General features: G+C 42.2%; 1 protein-coding gene across 3 annotated transcripts in view; it reads left to right on the top strand.

Annotated features, from left to right (window-relative positions):
- hspg2 (heparan sulfate proteoglycan 2) overlaps positions 1-22,447 on the top strand; it is a 521,654-nt gene that overhangs the window by 248,717 nt on the left and 250,490 nt on the right. For all 3 annotated transcript variants that reach the window (XM_059951673.1, XM_059951675.1, XM_059951674.1), the window contains exons 24-29: positions 1,590-1,766; positions 6,200-6,318; positions 6,772-6,883; positions 7,159-7,269; positions 8,176-8,303; positions 11,835-11,921. In XM_059951673.1, the coding sequence (XP_059807656.1) occupies positions 1,590-1,766; positions 6,200-6,318; positions 6,772-6,883; positions 7,159-7,269; positions 8,176-8,303; positions 11,835-11,921 (734 nt within the window). The remainder of the gene's footprint in view (positions 1-1,589; positions 1,767-6,199; positions 6,319-6,771; positions 6,884-7,158; positions 7,270-8,175; positions 8,304-11,834; positions 11,922-22,447) is intronic.

Genomic DNA, 22,447 nt, shown 5'->3' on the forward strand with positions numbered 1-22,447 from the left:
AGTAACAGCACAATAGAGACACAACAAAAATGTTAGTGGCTTCTGGCTATGTGGTCCAGACTAGTGCCAGCCCCTCTTTGCTGTGAGAGCTAACATACAACAGGTGGACTGAATGGCCTTCTCTGTTGAATGCACCACAGCTTGGTATGGCAACTACTGTACCCACTGTCTCCTGACTCCTGAATGGACCAATTGCACATGCAGTTAACTCCTCAACCTCCCTCCTCATGGCCCTCGCATCTTGTTTGACAATGGCCCGGCACTTCTTCTGTAACTGTTAGATTATATTCTGTATTCTGTTATAGCTTTTCCTCATGTATGTAAAGAATGATCTGTCTATACGGCATGTAAACTAAAGATCTTCGCAGAGTCAGAATCAGGTTTATTATCACCAGCATGTAACGTGAAATTTGTTCACTTAGCAACAGCAGTTCAATACAATACATAATATAGAAGGCAAGGAAAAATAATAATAAATAAAATAAAAAATAATAGTAATAATAAATAAACAAATAAATCAATTATGTATATTAAATAGATTTTTAAAAGAATACAAAAACAGAAATATTGTATATTTAAAAAAAAGTGAGGTAGTGTCCAAAGATTCATTGTCCATTTAGCAATTGGACGGCAGAGGGGAAGAAGCTGTTCCTGAATTGTTGAGTGTGTGCCCTTCAGGCTTCTGTACCTCATACCTGATGGTAACTGTGAGAAAAGGGCATGCCCTGGGTGCTGGAGGTCCTTAATAATGGACTCTGCCTTTCTGAGTCACTGCTCCCTAAAGATGTCCTGGGGATTTTGTAGGCCAAAATGGAGCTGACTAGCTTTACAACCTTCTGCAGCTTCTTTCGGTGTCTGTGTCCCAGATCTCGGTACATGTGTCAATAATAAACCAATTAACAGACTCTGTTAATTGATTGCCTTGTACTGTGTTTCTGGGTGGTCTTTGTTTCCTGTAAATGAGGTCTCTTGTTTGCATTTATCATGTCCTGTTTGCTTTGTTGCTTGCTATCATTTCACTGCTTTTCTGAAGGATTAAGTGAAAATTTGTACATCAGAAAACTGATGAATTGAGAACTGGTACACCCATTTTGGGTTCTGTCCAGGGCAAAAGCAGAGTGATTTCAACATTTGAATAAAGACCTTATGAGAAAGAATGACAAACAGTGCCTGTGCAGGATATCATTTAATTGTTTCCATGCCAGCTAACAGTGCAAGTGTTTCTGCACTTAATTTAATGTCTCATTTGTAGAAGGAATAATGTTTGTTTAGTTCTTGTTCCGTTGAGATGCCTTGTACCCAGAGGTGCTACCTTGGCTCCTTCTGCTCAGCATCTGCTCGGATTTGGAGATTTCCAGCAAAGGCTCAGAGGTTCATTTTATTATCATAGTGTGTAACTCTGAAATTCTTCAATTCTCCAGTTAGCCATGAAACAAAGAAAAGAAAAGGAGCACTGCCATCATCTCCTAAATGCCACCTCCTTGTAATGAAAAAAAAACGAACAAAAATGAGCAAGTTACATTCAGTAGTTCCTGCCTTCTGTTTTTAAATATTATTGATTACTTTCTCTCTTTTGTCAATTTCTGTAGGTTACTTCCTATGGAGGGAAATTACAATACACCATCCTACACAGAATCTATCCTGGTGCCTCACTTGTCACTGGACTCCCGGATGTAATTCTACAAGGCAACAACATATTCCTGGAGCACTACACCAGGAGACCGGAACAGGGTGTACACACCACCATTACAGTCCCTTTTAAAGAAGTAGGTTGTCACTTTATCCCGATGTACACTGGAATGGAGAGGAGCTCTGTTGTTAGTTAAAATTGATGATGATGTTATCCCTGCGACTCCTAAACTCTGTCCCTCGACTTATAAGAGCTAACACTCCATAAGCTTTCTTAACCACCCTATCTACTTATGAGGCAACTTTCAGGGTGGGCCCATCGACCCAGCATATTAATGTTGACCTTTTTGATTATCTACACTGACCTTATTTGCTTGCATTAAGATCCCATCATTTTACGCCTTGCCGAGTTAGCATCCAGTCTAAATGTTTTTGAATGTGCCGGGGCTTTTTATTCTGCCAGCTTGAAATGTGAGGCGTTAGATTAGTTAACAGGTAATAGAACACACATGGGCTATAGTTCCATCTGAAGTTCTGTTTGTCATTTCGGATCTGAGGAGGGTTGTCTTTACCATGGTTGGAGTGCAACAAAGGTTTACTTCTTTCTGTTCAGGAGTCCTGAGTGACTCCTTGGCTGGCAAGCCTGACATGATAAGATCAATATCACAGGAACGTCAGAAAAGGAAAGTTGATATCAAAGATTTTAATTGAATAAATCAAATGGAGGAAGCTGATTTTAATCAAATGCAGAGAGGTTGTTCCTGATGGCAGTAGTGCCCAGAATCAGGGGTCACAGCATCTTAGAATCAAGATCAGAGAATTTTTCACCTTAGGTGAAACTGTGGAACACTCTTCCACAGAAGGCAGTCATTAAATATATCCAGGAAGAGGTGGTATATTTCGTAATGCAGAGGGGTTAGTAGTATGGGCAGAAGATCAGAGCCGTGTACAGATGTGATAATCAGTCATCATCAAAAGGGAACAGCAGATCCAAAGAGCCAATGGCTGATTCCAACTGGCTAGCTTTCTGTGAATCAGTGTTGGTAGATCAGCACTACCAGGTTGAGTGTTGTGTCAATAGTCTAAGAAGTTGGGATCGATCCAGATCTCTGGAGTCTGCATACGCTGCTGGTGACTGTGGGGGGAGGGGGTGATGTTTACATAGAACATAGATTAGTACAGCACATTACAGGCCCTTTGGCCCACAACGTTGTGCCGACACTCAAACCCTGCCTCCCATATAACCCCCCACCTTAAATTCCTCCATATACCTGTCTAGTAATCTCTTAAACTTCACTAGTGTATCTGCGTCCACCACTGACTCAGGCAGTGCATTCCACACACCAACCACTCTCTGAGTAAAAAACCTTCCTCTAATATCCCCCTTGAACTTCCCACCCCTTATCTTAAAGCCATGTCCTCTTGTGTTGGGCAGTGGTGTCCTGGGGAAGAGGTGCTGGCTGTCCACTCTATCTATTCCTCTTAATATCTTGTATACCTCTGTCATGTCTCCTCTCATCCTCCTTCTCTCCAGAAAGTAAAGCCCTAGCTCACTTAATCTCTGATCATAACCCATACTCTCTAAACCAGGCAGCATCCTGATAAATCTCCCCTGTACCCTTTCCAATGCTTCCACATCCTTCCTGTAGTGAGGCGACCAGAAATGGACACAGTACTCCAAGTGTGGCCTAACCAGAGTTTTATACAGCTGGATCAATAGCCCGCGACTCTTAAACTCTATCTCTCAACTTATGAAAGCTAACACCCCATAAGCTTTCTTAACTACCCTATTTACCTGTGAGGCAACTTTCAGGGATCTGTGGACATGTACCCCCAGATCCCTCTGCTCATCCACACTACCAAGTATCCTGCCATTTACTTTGTACTCTGCCTTGGAGTTTGTCCTTCCAAAGTGTACCACCTCACACTTCTCCAGGTTGAACTCCATCTGCCACTTCTCAGCCCACTTCTGCATCCTATCAATGTCTCTGCAATCTTCGACAATCCTCTACACTATCTACAACACCACCAACCTTTGTGTCATCTGCAAACTTGCCAACCCACCCTTCTACCCCCACATCCAGGTCGTTAATAAAAATCACGAAAAGTAGAGGTCCCAGAACAGATCCTTGTGGGACACCACTAGTCACAACCCTCCAATCTGAATGTACTCCCTCCACCACGACCCTCTGCCTTCTGCAGGCAAGCCAATTCTGAATCCACCTGGCCAAACTTCCCTGGATCCCATGCCTTCTGACTTTCTGAATAAGCCTACCATGTGGAACCTTGTCAAATGCTTTACTAAAATCCATGTAGATCACATCCATTGCACTACCCTCATCTATATGCCTGGTCACCTCCTCAAAGAACTCTATCAGGCTTGTTAGGCACGATCTGCCCTTCACAAAGCCATGCTGACTGTCCCTGATCAGATCATGATTCTCTAAATGCCCATAGATCCTATCTCTAAGAATCTTTTCCAACAGCTTTCCCACCACAGACGCAAGGCTCAATGGTCTATAATTAGCTGGACTATCCCCACTACCTTTTTTGAAGAAGGGGATAACATTCACCTCCCTCCAATCCTCCAGTATCATTCCCGTGGACAATGAGGACATAAAGATCCTAGCCAGAGGATCAGCAATCTCTTCCCTTGCCTTGTGGAGCAGCCTGGGGTTCCTCCGACATATGCTTGAAGAAACAGATTTACAATGGAATTAACACACAAATCAATGTGGGGATTGATGATGAGCCAGTGCTATATGTGTGCATCTCAATATGGTTCTATTCATTCTTTTTATTGTAATACATAAAGATAAAATAGTTCTGGGTGGTGACATACTCTTTTGGGGGTTGCAGGGGAGTGCTTTGTAGAGAGGCCCCCTTGGTCCAAGGATTCTTGGTGAAATGTATCTATCTGCATTTATCATAAATGCATCTACATAGAAACATAATGTTTGTGAGAAGTTGGGGGTTAGCTGCCTTCATATACTGCTACAATGTTTTGGTGTAGCTTTAGATTTTGCAGCAGGCATTCCTGACAAACAAAAGACGTTTTAAAGAGAAGGTGAGTTGGGAATGAGTTTGTGAGCTTGGAGAGAGTACGGCCTGCTCCTGCTCCGTTTCCTCAAGCTTGTGGCCAACACCCGACCTGCATCCCCTGCATTTGCTTTTCCACTTAGTTCTGGGATGATACCACACTGATCAGCATTTTACCTCAAGCTCGGGGTAAGCGATGACTGGACCCAGTGTGTAGCTGCCAACATGGTTTGTTGAAAGACTGATTTTTGTGCATTTTATTACAAATAACACAATGTAACATACAAAGGGATGCCCTGAGTGCAGTGCCCTCATGCTGACTCCACAGCAATCACATTCCCCTCATCCTATGCCCTCGGAGTGATGCAGCTTTCACACTCTCCCTCGTTACCAAGACCTGAGGACCTGAATTGTAGGAAAAGATTGAATATGTTAGGAAAAACACACACAAAATGCTGGTGGAACGCAGCTTCTATAGGGAGAAGCGCTGTCGACGTTACGGGCTGAGACCCTTCGTCAGGACTGTTAGGTTAGGACTTTATTCCCTGGAATGTAAGGGAATGAGGGGAGATTTGATAGAGGTATAGAAAATTATGAAGGATATTGATAGAGTAATTGTGAACAGGCTTTTTCCATTGAGATTGGGTGAGACTCAGTTAGACCATATGTGAAAGGTGAAATGTTGAGGGGAAATCTGAGGGGGAATTTCACTCAGGGTGGTGTGAATGTCGAATAAGCTGCTACGGAAAGTGGATGCGTGTTCGATTGCAATAATTAAAGCAAATTTGGATAAGTATAGGAATAGGAGGGATATGGGGAAGTGATGGTGGATAGGAACAGGCAGAATAACAGCTTGGTCCTAACTAGATGGGCCAAAGGGCTTGTTTCTGTGCTGTAGTGCTCATGAGCCAACGGCATGCCCAGGATCTTCCCTTTTGATTCCTTTAAATTACCCCGGCAGCAAATTAAGCTGCCAGCAAAGAAAGCAGGGGAACAAGGGAGACTTGCACAGACACTGAGAGAATGTGCAGTCTCTGCACAAAGAGCACTGGAGATCAGGATTGGATCCGTGTTCTTAGACAACAGAGACAACACTTGCAATAGCTGGGAGGTTGGGCAGAGCAGAGAAACCTGTCCATTCCTTCAGGTTAATTTGGTGTCACTGCACATCATCAATGGGTACTCCGTCACTGAATGAAATGCCTCACATTAGAACTGTATTACCTATAACAAGAAAGTACAACGGCTGGAGAGTGAAGCAGATCCCAAGCAAGAACATGATAAAGTGAAAGCTGGAAATCTGAATTATCAGCACTGAAACTGTAAGTATTCAGCAGGTCAGGCATTAACTAGAGCAAAGGAAACAGTAAATGTTTAGGTTGATAAGTTAAGGACTTCAAACAACATTTCTCATTGATAGAATTTTGCTGCATTTTCCATTATCTTGAACATTTGATTTGTGAAGAAAGAGCAGGCTAGCCACTTGTCTAATTTTTCAGTCACTTACAATTCAGTTTGATTGTCTTTTTAGACGGAATGGCGCCGTGCAGATGGACAACCTGCCACCAGAGAAAACCTCCTAATGGCTTTGGCTGATATTAAGCTTTTCATGATCCGAGCAAGTTATTCTGAAGGAGCAACTGAGACTAGGTAGTGTATGGACACATCCCTGATCCCTGAATAGGTGTTGCAGCTTGGTGCCCAGCTTACTGCATGTGTAGCAGCTGAGGTGAGGGTTTAACCTGGACTGCAGAAGCTGAGAGGCAGCAGCTTTCCCAGTTTATTGTCGCAACTTCTGGCTTGACATCAGTTATTAGTGCATGCTGACACCTGCTGAATGCCTCCTTAGAATCCATCATAAAGTTCTAATGAAGGTCCAATTTTTAAAGCATTTCAAAGAAATGATCAATATCAGTTGTAAGTATGGTGGCTGATGTGAAGCAGCTTGAAAAATGATATTAAAGGTTGCATGTCCTGAAATTCATTCTCCAATTTTTTATGCTCTGTTTGGTTTCTGTGCTGTTTCCTCTTTTGGGGAAAACATTGCTCCTCCTGCAAAAATCCAGCTGCTTTTGGGGATTAGTTGCAGTTGTTTGCTTACAGGATTTCCAAGATCCTTATGGATGTTGCAGTCCCACATTCTACTGGGCAAGAACAGGCTGTAGAGGTTGAGGAATGCGTCTGCCCAGAAGGCTACAGAGGATCATCGTGCCAGGTACGATTTTTGCATTTACTTGAAGTTCTTCATGACTTCGAGACATCCTTGTTTTCTGTTTTTCATAATTCAGCAGCCACACTCATGAGAGCAGGAGTCGCTGAAATTGTTGGGGGGGGGGAAAGTTGTTGATGGAGTTTATTGCTTGAATTCTTCATCAAACAGGAAAAAGTAATGGCATTAATGTTAAATACTTGCTTTTCTAAAAAAAAGAGTTGCTTTGTTTACTTCCAAAGAAAATTGCAGAATGTTTGAACAATCTTTCTTATGCGCAGGAATGTGACTTTGGCTACATACGGAAAACAAATGGCCTTTACCTGGGGACATGCGAGCGCTGTGATTGCAATGGTCATTCCAACTGTGATGTCAAAACGGGAAAATGCCTGGTATAAGTTTATGGACCATTACGCTTTTTTGTGTTACGTGTGCAGCGTGTTCTAACTTGGAGAAGTGTTGTTTCTTTGCTGCCTTGATTTCTACAACTGATTTCTTTTTGTGCTTGACGTGTGACTTCGGCTTCACTTGTTCATCCATCCTGAGATGATTATCCTGGGAGATCTGTTTACTTTTGTCAAAACATTCTCCTGGATAAAGATCTCCATGCACAAAATGCTGGAGGAACTCAGCAAGTCAGGAAAATTCTATGGAAGGGAATAAACAAGTCAGTGTTTCGGGGTTTCTTCATCAGCTGCAGAATCTCTTGTGTTCAGGATAATGATGTGTTGTTTATGTGACATCATTTGAGATTTCAATGTCTGAATCACTGCATCTGGACAGTGAACTTCCCTTTGTGCTCTTGGGGAGTTAATAAGTTGACCCCCAAATGGAGCAGTCCTTTCACATAGACAACTTCCAGGCATGGATTGATTAGACACTGATCAATAGTAAAATTTGTTTTAAATTGCCTCGAATAATTGCTACTCTATAACAAGCCCTCTATCCTTTTGTACAGTGTTCAGTTTTGATTTGAAAAAGTGGATATTAAGATACTGATTTCTGTTTAAAGGGGTGTACTATAGTTATTTCCTGTTGTACGTTCCTAAATTGTTTCTTTCTTTTAAATAATTGTTCTGTCAGATTATAGTAATTAAAATCAAAACATTGCAGATGATGGCAACCTAAAATAAAGCAGAAAATACTGAAAACATTTGATCGATGCGGCAGCATCTGCAGATAGAGAAACCGAACTAACATTTTAGATGCTTCAACAAAATAGTCTTCCATCGGAATAGTTCTTAACTATCTGCTTTCATCAGTGACTGAATTTTGTTTTTCATGTTATTTAACTGCAGGTATGCAAACACAACACCCAGGGCCAAAGATGTGAGCAGTGTTTGCCGGGTTTCTATGGTGATGCCACAATTGGAAAGCCAGACGACTGTCAACCTTGTCCCTGCCCAGGAACAACCACCTCAGATCAGTAAGTGTTTTTTTAAAGAAAGCTAACTTTTCTACAATTTATACTGATGTAAAAGAGCTTATGCAGATGCTAGAAATCTGGAGTAACACATAAAATGCTGAAGGAACTCTGCAGATCTGGCAGCATGTATAAAGAGTTGATCTTCATTTTGGGCCTAGACCTTTCAGCAGGACTGGAAAGGAAGGGTAAAGAAGCCAGATTAAGAAAGTGGGGAGGGGAAGGAGTACAAGATAGAAGGTGATTGGTGGAAGCAGGTGAAGGAGAATGTAGGTGGGTAAGGAGATGGGGGATGAAGTGAGAAGCTGGAAGGTGATAAGTGGGAAAGGTAAATGTCTTTTGAAAAAGTAATCTGATAGGAGAAGAGAGTGCTCCATGAGTGAAAGGGAAGGGAGGGCACCAGAGGGAGGTGATAGGCAGGTAAGCAGAAGAAAAGGGGAGAGAGGAGAATGAGAATGGGGAATGGAAAGAGAGAGGAGGGGGAGAGAAATGCAAATATCACTTTAATTGATCTCCATAATCACTACTCAACCAAGTGAAGGAAATAATAATACTGTCTCTTGTTGAAGACTGGAATCGAGTATCAGTTGTGAACTTCCCTTGTCCTCTGCCTAAGTAATGGCTGACTTTTGCTGCTCAGTCCTTACTGTTCCCATATGATTAACCTTTGTTGTTCACCACCAGATACAGGTTCTGAACTCTGACTTGTTTTATTTTCAAAAGAGGATTTGATTTTTATAGTGATGAAATAACCCTATTTTATAGTTACAAAAAAGAGGTTGGTCATTTAAAACAGCAGTGTATAGGAATTTCATTTTGCAGAGGATGTAGTATAGTTGGAATTCTCCAATCTGGAACATGTGGAAGCTAGATTGTTGGAGGAGGCAGGTAAATCTTTGATAGAGTAATTGAGAGCTATTTGAAGCTGGTCCATAAGGAGTTGAGGCTAAACATAAACTAAAGGAACAGCACCTCATATTCTGCCTGGGTGGTCTATAATTCAATGAACTCAGCACTAAGTTCTCCAATTTCAGGCAAGCTGGTACTCCTGTCCCTTTTCTCTCTCCTTTTGATCCATCCAGTTTATTTTACTCTCAACCAGGCCACCATTACTCTGTTTCTTCCCCGTTCTCCACCCGCTCCCATCTGCCCATTACTCACACTCCTCCCAGTAGGATTTCCCGTACCTCCAGTGTTCCCATTTACTCACACCATCTCCCTGATTTCATTCTATTTTCCACTTTGATTTCCTATCAGATTCTGTCATCTGCGTCCCTTTGCTGTCTTCGCCTATCACCTCCCAGTCTATTTCCACTCTCCCTCCCAGCCTCTGCCTATCCCCACTCTCCCTCCCAGCCTATCCCCACTCTCCCCTCCTAGCCTCTGCCTATCCTCACTCTCCCTCCCAGCCTATTTCCACTCTCCCCTGCCAGCCTATCCCCACTTCCCTCCCAGCCTCTGCCTATCCCCACTCTCCCTCCCAGCCTATTCACACTCTCCCCCAGATCCACCTATCACTAGGACAGAGTTAAGGAAAAACTTCTTCTCCCAGGGAGTTGTGGGGGTCTGGAATGCACTGCCTCGGAAGGTAGTGGAGGCCAATTCTCTGGATGCTTTCAAGAAGGAGCTAGATAGGTATCTTATGGATAGGGGAATCAAGGGATATGGGGACAAGGCAGGAACCTGGTATTGATGGTAATTGATCAGCCATGATCTCAAAATGGCAATGCAGGCTCGAGGGGCCGAATGGTCTATTTCTGCACCTATTGGCTATTGTCTATTGTCCCACCCAAGACCCTTACCTGGTCTGGTTGTATTCACTCTGTCATTCAGAACAGATGAAGGATCTGGATGGAAACATTGACTGTCCTCCTCCCTCCCCCAGATGCTGTCCAATTTGTTGAGTTCCTTCCTCCACCATTTTGTGTGTTGCTCTAGGATTTGAGGAAAACACCTATTGAATTAATTTAAATACAGGCATAATTAGGGATATAGTTGAGTGTCTTGGAACCATCACAGTAATTAAGGACAAAGCAGAAACTTTGCTATAGCAAGGATATGATAGTGCTTGAGAAATTCTGTGGGCTGGCTTTACTGGAAAATTAAAAGCAGCAGGTGGATGGATCATTTTGGTGTGATTAGTAAACTGGATATCATGGTCAATGTGGTCAGCAAACCTTTATATGATAATTGGTGGGTACTGCTTCTTGCTGTAACCAAACAGAGAATGTAACAAGTGGAAAAGACAAATGTGCAGATTGCAAAGAACACAGCACCTGCTACTGCCAATGGTAATCTATAACCCCAACATATGACGGCGCCTGGGTGTAGGGATTAAGCTGATTGGAGAGGTGAGCAAGGATTTGTGAGACCGTGCTTGTGTGTGGAGTAATTTCTCAGGGTTTTGCCCAGTTACCTCACAAATTTTAATTGGATGTTGTTTTCAATGTTGCCCCACCATGGGCTGAAAATGACAGTCTAACTGCACTCTGGAATGCATTGCCTGGGGCGGTGGTGGAGGGAAAAACAATTGAGACTTTAAGAGATAGAGTCACAGAAAAATACAGCACAGAAACAGGCCCTTCCTTCAGCTCATCTAGTCCATGCTGAACCATTTAAACTGCTAGTCCCATTGACCTCCATTGGGACCATAGTCATCCATACCCCTACTGTCTCTGAACCCATCCAATCTTTTCTTCAATATTGAAATCGAGCACCTCGTGTACTGGCAGCTTGTTCCACATACTCACAACCCTCTAAATGAAGATGTTTCCCTTCATGTTCCCTTTAAACTTTCACATTTTACCCTTAACCTATGACTTCTAGTTGTAGTCTCACCCAATCTCAGAGGAAAAAGCCTGCTTACATTTACCCTATCCATACCACCCATAATTTTGAATACCTCTGTCAAATCTCCTCTCAATCTTCTACGTTCCAAGGAATAGAGTCCCAACCTATTCAATCTCTCCTTATAACTCAGGTCCTCCAGTCCTTATAAATTTTCTCTCATCTCCTTCAACCTTATTTACATCTTTCCTGTAGGTAGGTGACCAAAACTGCACACAATATCCAAATTAGGCCTCACCAACATCTTGTACATCTTAAACATAACATCCCATATTTAGATAGGTACATGAATGTGAGGAAAATGGAGGGATATGGGCATTGTATAGACAGGAGAGATTAGTTTGGTTGGCCATTTGATCACTAATTTATTTAGTTTGGCACAACATTGTGGGCCAAAGGTACTGTTCTATGTACTCAGTTGATTGTAGAACAGTGAAGCAACCTACAGCAGTTACACATTCTGGGGAAAGTTTATTGAGCCAGCATCCTAACACAAGGCAGAGAGCTTTTCAGTTAGTTGCAGGCTGCTGAATGGGGAGGAACTTCACTAAAACCATGTGTAAATTTTTCAAATGCTCTTCATTCTTGTGTTGCTTCTCGTACAACACACAGTGTAAATATCCCATTGTTTCAAAAGCTAGAGGGGTTAGCTAATACTTCAGTAACTCTCTTTTAATTTTTGTTCAGGTTTTCATCGACTTGTTTCTTGGATTCAGATGGAAAGTCAACATGTAATAATTGCCCAAGTGGCTTCGGAGGCAGGAACTGTGAAAGGTATAATCCAGTAAACCATGACACATCTTGCTTTTATGTGATAGTTTTTATGGTGTATTACAATAACTCCCATTCCTAGGGGCCCAAATATTCCGTCTAACACAGAGCTAATTCCAAAATGTGTCAATTCCATAAAGTCAGATATAAAGACCCCTTCTCTGGTTCCAATATGGACAAGCTCAGCCTGAGTTAGGCATCGTCTGTTAGTCATGTTGTGTATAGTATACCTCAAAACTTTGGCATAAAATGCCCAAAACTGAACAAAAAGTACCCATTAAGCATAGAGTTTAGTCTTGACTCCAGTGAAAGAGTTCAATATAACACTGTACACAAAATGAGTCTCCAAACTGATTGGCTTTGTTATTCCCTGACAGAAATGTTACGGGTTAGTGAAGCTCATGGTTCCTCATTGACTGGAGATTCAGTATAAAAACTTTAAAATATGCTTAAGCTTTTCAGTTACAGGCTTTTTTTTTGGTAGAAAGTTAAAAATGAGTTTTGCCAGTGTTTGGAATGATATTGTTTCAGCACACTTTTACTCTATTTAAGTCTAACCCTATCACCAGGAACAGTGTTAGCATCCCTTTTTCCTAATAACACAAAAACCCATCAAAATTGAGTTTACCTTAACCCACTTATTGGTTAAGAAGTTCGAAAGCTGAGCGATAATCAAGGGTCTGTGCAATGAACCACCAGTTCCACTACTAACTCCCCTCACATTGTTGAAAACCCTTCAACACTAGGTCCATTTAGGAATATGACACCAGTACTTCTCAGTTAGAAGCATGTCCAGCTTCATGTATAGCTTCTCCTAGCTCTGCAGTGTGTTGAGCATGCAAGAGATTGAGTTAAAAACATAATGTAGATCTCATCAACTGGTAAGGTGAAAGGAATTTCCTGCAGAGAGAATAAATCAATGGTTACTAAAACACCTTTATAGTTCTTTGACTGTTGATGGGTAGAATTGCTCATGACATCAGTAGTGCTGTTGATCTGAAATATAATTACCACTGGCTATGTTTGAGGTGACTTTCATTGGAAATAATTTGTTATTGAACCTTAAACAACAGAACTGAGCGTGCTAAATTGTGAAGATTCCTGGGAGAAGCTCTGATTCAAAATATAATCAATACTAGAAGGGGCACTCAGATGGCCTCACACCTTAAGCCAGAGCTTGAAGAACAGTTTGGCTATGTTTTTCTGCTTTGAAAAAAATTCAGAGTATTTCTCTCATTTGTTCTTATTAATCATCACAAATGGGAATGTTTTGAGAATTCTGGATCATTGTTGAATTTGAATGGTCTCTTGAAAATAGAGGGGAAATCTTGGATATCCAATTACAGCAGATTTCTCATAAGTCCCAGTCCAAATGGAGCTTTCAGTTTCTGCGAAAAGCTGTTTATAATAACCAGACATATTGAGCCTTCTTCTGGAAAAGCCAGAGCTCTGCATGGTGTACGTGGAATTGCTTGTGGGAGCTCATGTGTACTTACAGCGGGGTGTTCTTCAGGTGCTTCTCGGTGGGCTGGGCTTTGTCGGGTGGCTAGACTGAAGTCTTCTAGTGGTGGTGTGTTTGCTGCGCACTTCTGTCTTTCATGGAGCTTTCACAACTTGTACTTTAAATTGTGGAAATCAAGTTAAATATCCATTACATGGTCTCACAGTTTCAAAGGGGAAACTCATGTTACTCACCGACTGCAAAGTAGGTTTGCAAAAAGCAGTTATTCAGTTGTAGAGCTGAATTTGGATCTGCAGGAATATTAGAAATGCCACACCTTCTAAGGTGATCTCGTGGGGTTGAGGGTGATATGCTTTTCCCTCCAGTTCCGTACATGGTCAAGTGGCTGGAAAGGCTACTTTAAGTCCTTGTCGCGGGTATGGCAGCTCATGCTTGATGGGTTGCCAGGGGTGTTTGCTGTCTTAGTTGATTTGTGACATGATGTGAATGGTCACAAGCTGCCTTGGTGTGGTGAAGAAGGTGGATTTTTTATGAAAGCTTTAAGGACATTGCATTATCTCATTCAGCTGCTCCAGTGATTTTCCCTGAAACTTCTGTTTGAGAATTTAGTCACAGCAGTTAGCTATATTCCAAATGATAGCTGCACACCCAGAGAGTTTGAAATAAATGTTTAGCCCCTGATGAAAGGTTCCTTGGCAGGGAATCCCAATTTTCCTCTCTACTCTTGCCAACTCTGAGCAGTCTCCTCCATTCCTCAGACTGGTTTGTGCTGTGTAATAGTGACTGGTTTTCCCTTCCACTCTTTTGATGTTACCTGATCTCACCTATAAACACTTGAGGAACAATATGCAAACTGCTGTTTCCTTGCCTTGGAACCAGGCTAGTTCCATGCAAACCATTGTTGTGCCAACTTGGGTCAGTAGACTACAATGGCAGCTTAAGGAAGAAGGAGGAATCTGATTGCTTCCATTCTGGTGTATGGTTTGGAGTTTGATGCTGGATTATACAGGGAGCACATGCCTTGGTTAGATTCGTTCAGAGGTCATTCTAGTCAAAGCTTGGCATCTCAAGGGTTGAAAATCACAGGATGGTAGAGCACATCTTTTCAGAAATACTAATTATTTCTTTTCCCCTTGCAATGCCTATTCCCTAATTACTGCATCAATATTCAATCGTTATTATCCAGTTATGTTTCCAAAGTAATTATTGAAGTATCTCAGCAGCAAGCTGAGTAGAAGGTTCTTTACATTTAGCCTCTTGTTCTTGAGCCTCTGACCAATGGACACTCACTGGTATTCCCTTATCTATGTTCGTAATTTCCTATTTTAAATTCCTTTCAAAGTCCTTGCTTAAAGTACCATGGCACCTAACTAGAATCTCTCATTCATTCCAGTAAATCTCCTTAGCACCTTTCATAAGGCAGTGTCCTCAGAATTGGACACACATGTTCAGGTTGGATTAATTAGCAATATAAGAATATTTTATAGAGTCATTGAGTCATGCAGCATAGAAACAGGCCATTCAACCCACCAGTAGGCACTCATCCACATTGATCGCACCTTTCCAGCACTCATCCCGAAGGATATACAAGCTAAGATAATTCACACACTCATCTAGACATATCTTACATACAGTCAGTTGACTTTGCCTCCATCCTCTCCCAGGGAGTGTGTTCCCGTTACTCACCACTCTGCCTTTCCTTTTGAAAGCTGTGTTCACACTGTATCCATCCTAGAATTCTGCCCTGACCTACAGTTGCAAGGAAGCAGTTGTACAGTTTTCTAAGCATAATTTTTCAGTAGTTGTCACTACTTATCAATTTTTTCAGTTTATCGTAACCTGAAGGTCACTGGTTCGAGCCTCAGCTGAGGCAGCGTGTTTGTGTCCTTGAGCAAGGCACTGAACAACACATTGCTCTGCGACGTCACCGGTGCCAAGCTGCTTGGGTCCTAGTGCCCTTTTCTTGGACAACATCAATGGCGTGGAGAGGGGAAGGCCTGCAGCTTGGGCAACTGCCGGTCTCACATACAACCCTGCCCAGGCCTGCACCCTGGAAACTCCAGGTGCAGATCCATGGTCTCTTGAGACCGACGGATGCCACCAATTTAACTTTACCTCTGTTTCTAATCCTGTGAATCCATCAATATCTAAATTTCTAACAACATGTTTTGCATGAACTAAATAACAAAGCCTTCACACCCTGTGTGAAGAAATTTCTCCTCAGCTCTGCTCTGAGTAACCCAACCCGTACTCTGAGAGTGTAACTACTGGTTGGTACCAGACTCTACAGCGAAGTAAACGTACTCACTGCTGAGCCTGAGATATCCTCTCGTTCTCCTAAACTACAGAGAATGCAATCTCAGCCCACTCTGTTTCCCGTCATACACAAATCAGTAAGGAAGAACAAAACAGTGTGGATCCCTTTTGATACAATCTCACTGAACTTGACAGGTTTACAGAGCTTGAATCTGACCCACTTGTCCCCTCAGGCTGTCGGTCACATCTGCGATGTGCCCTCAGTGCTAAAAGCCTGGGACACCCCGCACCCTGCCAAGAGGTAAAGGATGTGTAAATATTAGCAGAGGACAGGGTGCCACACTGTGAAGTACAAGGGCGGAGGCTAGACATTCAATGTAGCTTATCTTTTTTTCCAAAAGTTTTAAGGGAGTACTTGTGTTAAAGTAAATAGCTCAGCTTTGCGACTGGGTGCCTCTGCCCAGTAGGGCACTGCAGTTGTATCTCATTCACTGGTGCAGTGTTGCCCAGCTGGAGATGCTGCTGGGCTTTAGTGCAGCCAGTGTCAACATATTCATGGGTTTTTTGTCAAGGTTGGTGTTGGATCTCGTGATATTGATCTCAAGGTTCCCTCCAAAGTCAATAATGATGCATAAAACTTTCTGGTTACAACTATTTTATTAAGTGTTGCAAGAACAAAGAACAAACAAAGATAGAAGGACAAAGAAAAAACAAGTTGTGGTTCTCTCATACTCTCACTGGAGAACATGCTCCAATGATAAGATGTAACCCCTGAAATAGCCAGGTTCAAATGGTGTGACACCTGCTGTGGAAAACCCTCTATCGATGCAAATACATCACCCCCAACTCTATGCACTTATCTTATGGATAAGTCTTTTATGTAGCACCTTATCGAACACCTTCTGGAAATCCAAGTAAATAACACCCATCTGTTCCCCTCATTATATCCTCAAAGAACCTGTAAGGTTGTCAAACAGGACCTGCCTTCGCTGAATCCATGCTGCATCTACAAAGATATTACAATCCTCAGAGTACCTTTACCTTATGCTCCCTAATGTTCGTTACACAACACCCAGTCCAGAATTGCCTTTCCCCTGGTGGGTCCACCACATGCTACTCTAAAAAGCCATCTCTTAGGCATACAACAGATTTTCTCTCTCAGGATCCAGCACAAGCCTCATTTTCCCAATGTACCTGCATATTGATATCTCCCATGGCTATTGTAATGTTTCCCTTATTTGCATATCTGTTCTGTCTCCCATTGTACTTTGTATCTCACTTCTGGACTACTCTTCAGAAGCTTGTATATAATCAAAGGCTCTTTATGCTTGTTGTTTCTTAACTCTATCCACAATGACTCTATGATTCTATGAGATGGTTCTACATCTTCTGATCCTATGTCACTTTTTTTTAAGGATTTGATTTCATTTTAAACCCACAAAGTCACCTTGCCCTCTCTGTCTACCTGCCTGTCTTTTCAATACAATGTGCATCCATGTATATTAAGCTTCCAACTCTGACCTTCTTTCAGCCATGACTCAGTAAAACTCACAACAATATACCTGCGCTATAACATCGAAATGTGCTACATCTGCTACATGTGCTAAATCTGATTTCTGTCTACTGCGTGCATTCAAATATAACACAGTTAGTCCTGTATTCATCACCTTTTTATGATTCAGCCCTGATATTACACTCCAGTTCATCTCACTGACCACAGTATCATCTGCGCGTCCTTCTTCACAGTCTCACTACACACTGCATCAACTTGTCTCCCAACTGCCCCATCCTCAGCACTATCACTCCGATGCTTATCCTCCTGCCAAATTGGTTTAAATCCTCCCCAACAGCTTTACCAAACCTAATTGCAAGGATATTGGTCCCCCTCGGGCTCAGGTGTAACACATTTTGTTTTGTACAGGTCGTACCTTCTCCAGAAGAGGTCTAGATCCAGAAACCAAATTGAGGGTTTCAGATCCAGAAATCTGAAACCATGCCCCTGCACCCATTTCTGCAGCCACTCATTCATCTGTATTTTTAACCTAATCCTGCCCTAATGAGCATGTTGTACTGGAAGAAATCCAGTGATTACTGCCTTGGAGGTCCTGCCCTTAGCCTCTTCCCTAATGCCACTATTCAGGACCTCTTCCCCACTTCTATCTATGTCATTAGTGCCAATGTGCACCATGACTTCTGGCTGCTCCCTCTCCCTCTTGAAAATCTTCTGCAACTGCTCTGAGACATCCTGGACCCTAACACCTGAGATGCAACGCATTATCCTGGTGTCTCTTTTGTGGTGCAGAATCTTCTCTCCCCCCCCCCCCCCCCACTCCAAACTATCAAATTTCCTATCACAATCGCTCTGCTTGGTTTTCCCCTTCCCTGCAGAGCCTCAGAACCAGCTACAGTGCCATTGTCCCAGTTACTGCATTCAATGCCTTGATAGGTCATCCTCCCTCCCCCAGGGGTATACTTGTTGCTGAGGGGAATGGCGTCAGGGGAACCCTGCATTGACTGCTCACTGGCCTTACAACTCCTAGTGACCATTCAGCTATCTGAAGTCTGCCCTCTAGATGTGACCACCTCAGTAAAAGGTTTTCAGCCTCCCGGATGATCCTGAATACATCCAGCTCCAGCTCCAGTCCTTTGACCTTGTTAGTCAGGAACTGCAGTTCTGCAGATGTAGTCATCTGGGAGACTGTCGGGTACCCTACATCTCATAGGAGTAGCATTCCACTTCCCTAGTTACCATCCTTCCTACACCCTTTATGCCTCTAACTTCTCAAGCCAGTGTCTGTTCTTACCCAAGCATGGCCACTCTAACACTGTCTACTGGATTTACACCTCGCTTCTTTTTATTAGCCCCTGCCTGAGTGCGTAAGAGATCATTATGATTGCAGCCTGGCGAAAATTTCCAAAAGGCCTCAAGCTCTTAGTAACCTTGCGCTGCCTCACCAATGTATGACTTCTCACGATGATTGTAGCCCACCAAAAAATAGCAAAATGGGGAAGTTAAATTACAAGGAAAATAAGAATTCTACACCCTAATCCAACATTAGACTTTTCTATCACTACAATATTTAATACCATTTGAAGAACAATGAATTACTCTTTAAACTGCTCAGTTTTTTTCTTCTGATAAGCAGTGACACTGACAGAAATTACTGTGAAAGCCTTCAGAGAAATTTACAAAGACATTTAAAGCTACTCTTTGTAATATACTGTTGTATCACCTGAGGTGCTGAAGACATTTGTTTTAACTTTGACCAGTTTTTCATTACACAATTGAAATTGCCTTTCCATTTGTGCTGTCTCGAGAGAGCCATGGTTACAGCTGAAGAGACTGATTTGTTTGCCCTCAGCATAGACTGCTGTCACTCCATGGCTGAAGTTTACTGCTTTGAGCAGCACTTAGTATTTCTAAGAAAATGGATTCTGGTTTGAAGCCATTGGTTATAAATATACAGCGTTGTGAGGGCAATCCTGTGCAAAAGCTAGTGTCCTGTTGAGAATAATTTCATTGTAAATATAGCTTTTTAGTTAAAAAGTCAAAACCTTGTAACTGAGGTGAGCAAAAAGTATTGTCGAGCACAGTTTTGCGGTTGTAATGGAAGTATGATTCCAGGCGCCATATATTGTTGAGATTCTATTTGTTTCATCAGTGAATTATGTTTTCAATTATCTCTGTCTACATTCTTATACGTGCTTCCTTCTGTGACCGTGATCCACATTTGCTTTTCAACTGAAGACAGTAGCAAATTACTGCTTAATTTGGGTTAGGCGTTTGCTTTAACTTTGGTGGTGATTACATTGGTATGAAGGTCTAATGGTATTAAGACCATTGGCCTTTATGTACAGACTGGTTTAGGATCTTCGCTTTAATCACTGCTTAATCAACCTCTTCCTGCCTTTGCTTCTGTTGCTAACAAACCTGTGCACTAACATGGGGCTTCCATGTTGGTTACTCTGTCAGAGCTTGCAGACGCTGCTAGATGTTGCATAAAGCCTTGACGCACAAGTATGTATCCAGAAAACTACCTGGCTGAAATATGTCTTGTTGTAAGCCTTAGAGTTTTCACCACCCAGTCTTTGTGCTCTATCAAAGCAACACAGAGATCTGCTTAAAATGAAACCCTTTTTGTCTAAACAGTTGGCTGCCAGACAGAGGCCAAGTTGTCAAATTCCATGTTAGATATTTCTTTAAAGCAAGAAAAGATATCTTTGTTTGCTGACCAAGACCTTTGATCCTTTAAAAAGAAATCTGACAGAGTTCTGCAAAGTCTGGATTCAGCCAGTGATACTGGAGTCCAAGAAGGTGATTCCAGATGACTGCCAGAAGATTACCAGAGGTGGGTCCGGAGTAACTGGCAATACAACAGAACCAGCTGGTGTATCTTCAACAGTAAGAAACACAACTGAGAATGTGGGCAACTCTTCCAATGTCAGTGACACCAAGCGAAAAAAAGCAACTCAAAAGACTCCTTTGTCACAACGAGCCTCTAACTTTAGGCATTTAATGAAAGCTTCTGTTATTAGCTTCAATAGAAGATTGGCAATGTTAGAAAACACTGGCTTGGATCTGAAAGACAGCTTCAAACACTTACAAAAAAGACAAGATGATCTGAGCCATCAGCTGAGAAATCTCACCCAGATGTTGGCAGCACCTTCCAAAGACAAGCTGATATCCGACCTCACGTGGAAGTACACAGAAGTGGACGACAAGTTGACTGCATTGCAAGTACGACTGGAAATTCTGATTGATGGATTTGCAGCTTTGGCAGAGGAAGTCTCTGAGCTGAAGAAAAGGAAGGCATTTCGCACCAACAGTGATCAGCCTGATTCCTCTAAGATTGCCACCAGCTCTCCACAGCACCAGAAAGCACTTTCCAAAACAAGTTTGAAATTAAAGCCAGCATCTCATGGGAGCTACAACAAAACGTTAAGCTTTGTTTCCACGAAGCCTTCTGTTAAAGCTCCCTCTGTTAGTACAACTGAACGCAGAAAAGGCAAACAGTTTCGCTTTCACAAGAAACAAACTAATCGTGTTGATCTCATGCCAAGTGTACAAGCAGAGGTCATAACAACAGCTTCTCCTGTGCAGTCCACGAGCAAAACCCAAGAGAGCAGGAAACTTGGGGCTAAAAATAAACCTCTGCCTGGTAAAGGTAGAACTGTCGGTAAGAAAGTTCCCCGAACAGAGAACCCTGCATTCACACTTGACCTCGTCTCATCAACATTGCATGCAAATGTGACTGGATCCACTATTGCACCAAGCATGTTGAGTACTCAACTAGCCCCTACAGCTGTGCTGAAAAAAACAGTGAAAACTTATCCACGGGCATCAAAAGAGAAAGCGAAAGCCAGAGATTTAGAAACTGTAAATCACACAGAGGGCCCAGCTAAGGGTAAAGGGGTAACAAAGCCCAGCTCTAAGACACATACAGAGTCGAAAGGTAAAACAAAACCTAGCAGACGTTTACCTGGACAGTCCCAGGTTAAAGTAAAACCAGGCAAAAAAATAAAAGCACACCCCAAAGATGAAACAAAACGTGGCAACACAACAGCTTCACAACATCGTCGTACTAGTGCATCAACAGGTAATATTGATGCACCTGAAAAGTATAAGATCAAGGGCCCTTCAACAGGTGCATCAATGCACAGGAAGAGAAAGGCATTCCTTAGATCAGATGTATCCACATTGTCCCCTGTCATAAAACAGCCTAAACTAGCAAGCAAGAGACCCCTCCCAACAGCAGTGGCTGCCAAGAAAATCGCTGTAGAAGGGAGAACCCAGCTGAAAGACGCCACTGAGATCCCACTGAAGAGGTCTGAAAGCCAACCAGTAGTTGGGCCACAGGAAAAAATATGTATCAATGATAACCCCACAAGAAACAAAACCACAAGAACCAGAAAGAAAAAGACTAAAAAAGCATCTGCACTGGACATCCTGCAGCTGTTGAAAGGTGGATATGGACGCTATACAAACAGAAAGGTTAAGAATGTGCCGCTCTATATTACTCTTGGTCGCCTTGTCATACCGATAAAAATTATCCCGGACTGAGGTGCCTCTGTGCTGACTTTTTGAGTACCCGCCTTTGTGAAAAATGCTTGAAATGAATCTTCCAACTTGTGTGATTAAGAACATCATTTGCCTCACTGTATGGTACAGTTACTGGGAATAAGCTGAGTCCATTTTTGCTTGTCTGTGTGAAACATCAAAAGTTTTGAAGATGCTTTGTGAAATAGTTTATGTAACTAAAATGTAGCTTTTCTCAGTCAGTCAGTGCAGGTATCTACCTCAATACAAGCAATGCACTTGGTTCCTTTCTATTTGTCCTGTTGGAATATCTACAGAAACTTGTCTGGAGTAATAATTTATTGTCTTCAACAAATGTCTGTTTTCAATTCAAAGAAATGATCAGTGCATCCAAGGGAATGAACATTACATCCCATTTTACTTGAGTGTTTTAGTTTTCCTGTTGGAGGGTTATAAACTAAATGTGAAATTCTTTTTCATCATTTGTAGATTTGTTCCTTTGACTAATAGTAGAGTTAACAGTCTGAAATTATGGTGGTCAATTAGGCGCATCCCTGTGCTCATGGATACAACGTGTGCAAGTACAGAGTGCAAGGAACATTATTACCACATTAGTCTGAATGCATCAAGCCTTAATTTTGACCTCAAGAGCAAAATGTTGCAGATATTTGAAAACTCAATTTTTAAAAAAAATGGAGTATTGGTGATACTCAGCAAGTCAAATAACATCTATGAAGAGAGAAAAGGAATTTCATCAGAACTGGAAAAGTGTGA

Source organism: Hypanus sabinus, chromosome 27 (genome assembly GCF_030144855.1).
Source record: "Hypanus sabinus isolate sHypSab1 chromosome 27, sHypSab1.hap1, whole genome shotgun sequence".
NCBI lineage: Eukaryota > Metazoa > Chordata > Chondrichthyes > Myliobatiformes > Dasyatidae > Hypanus > Hypanus sabinus.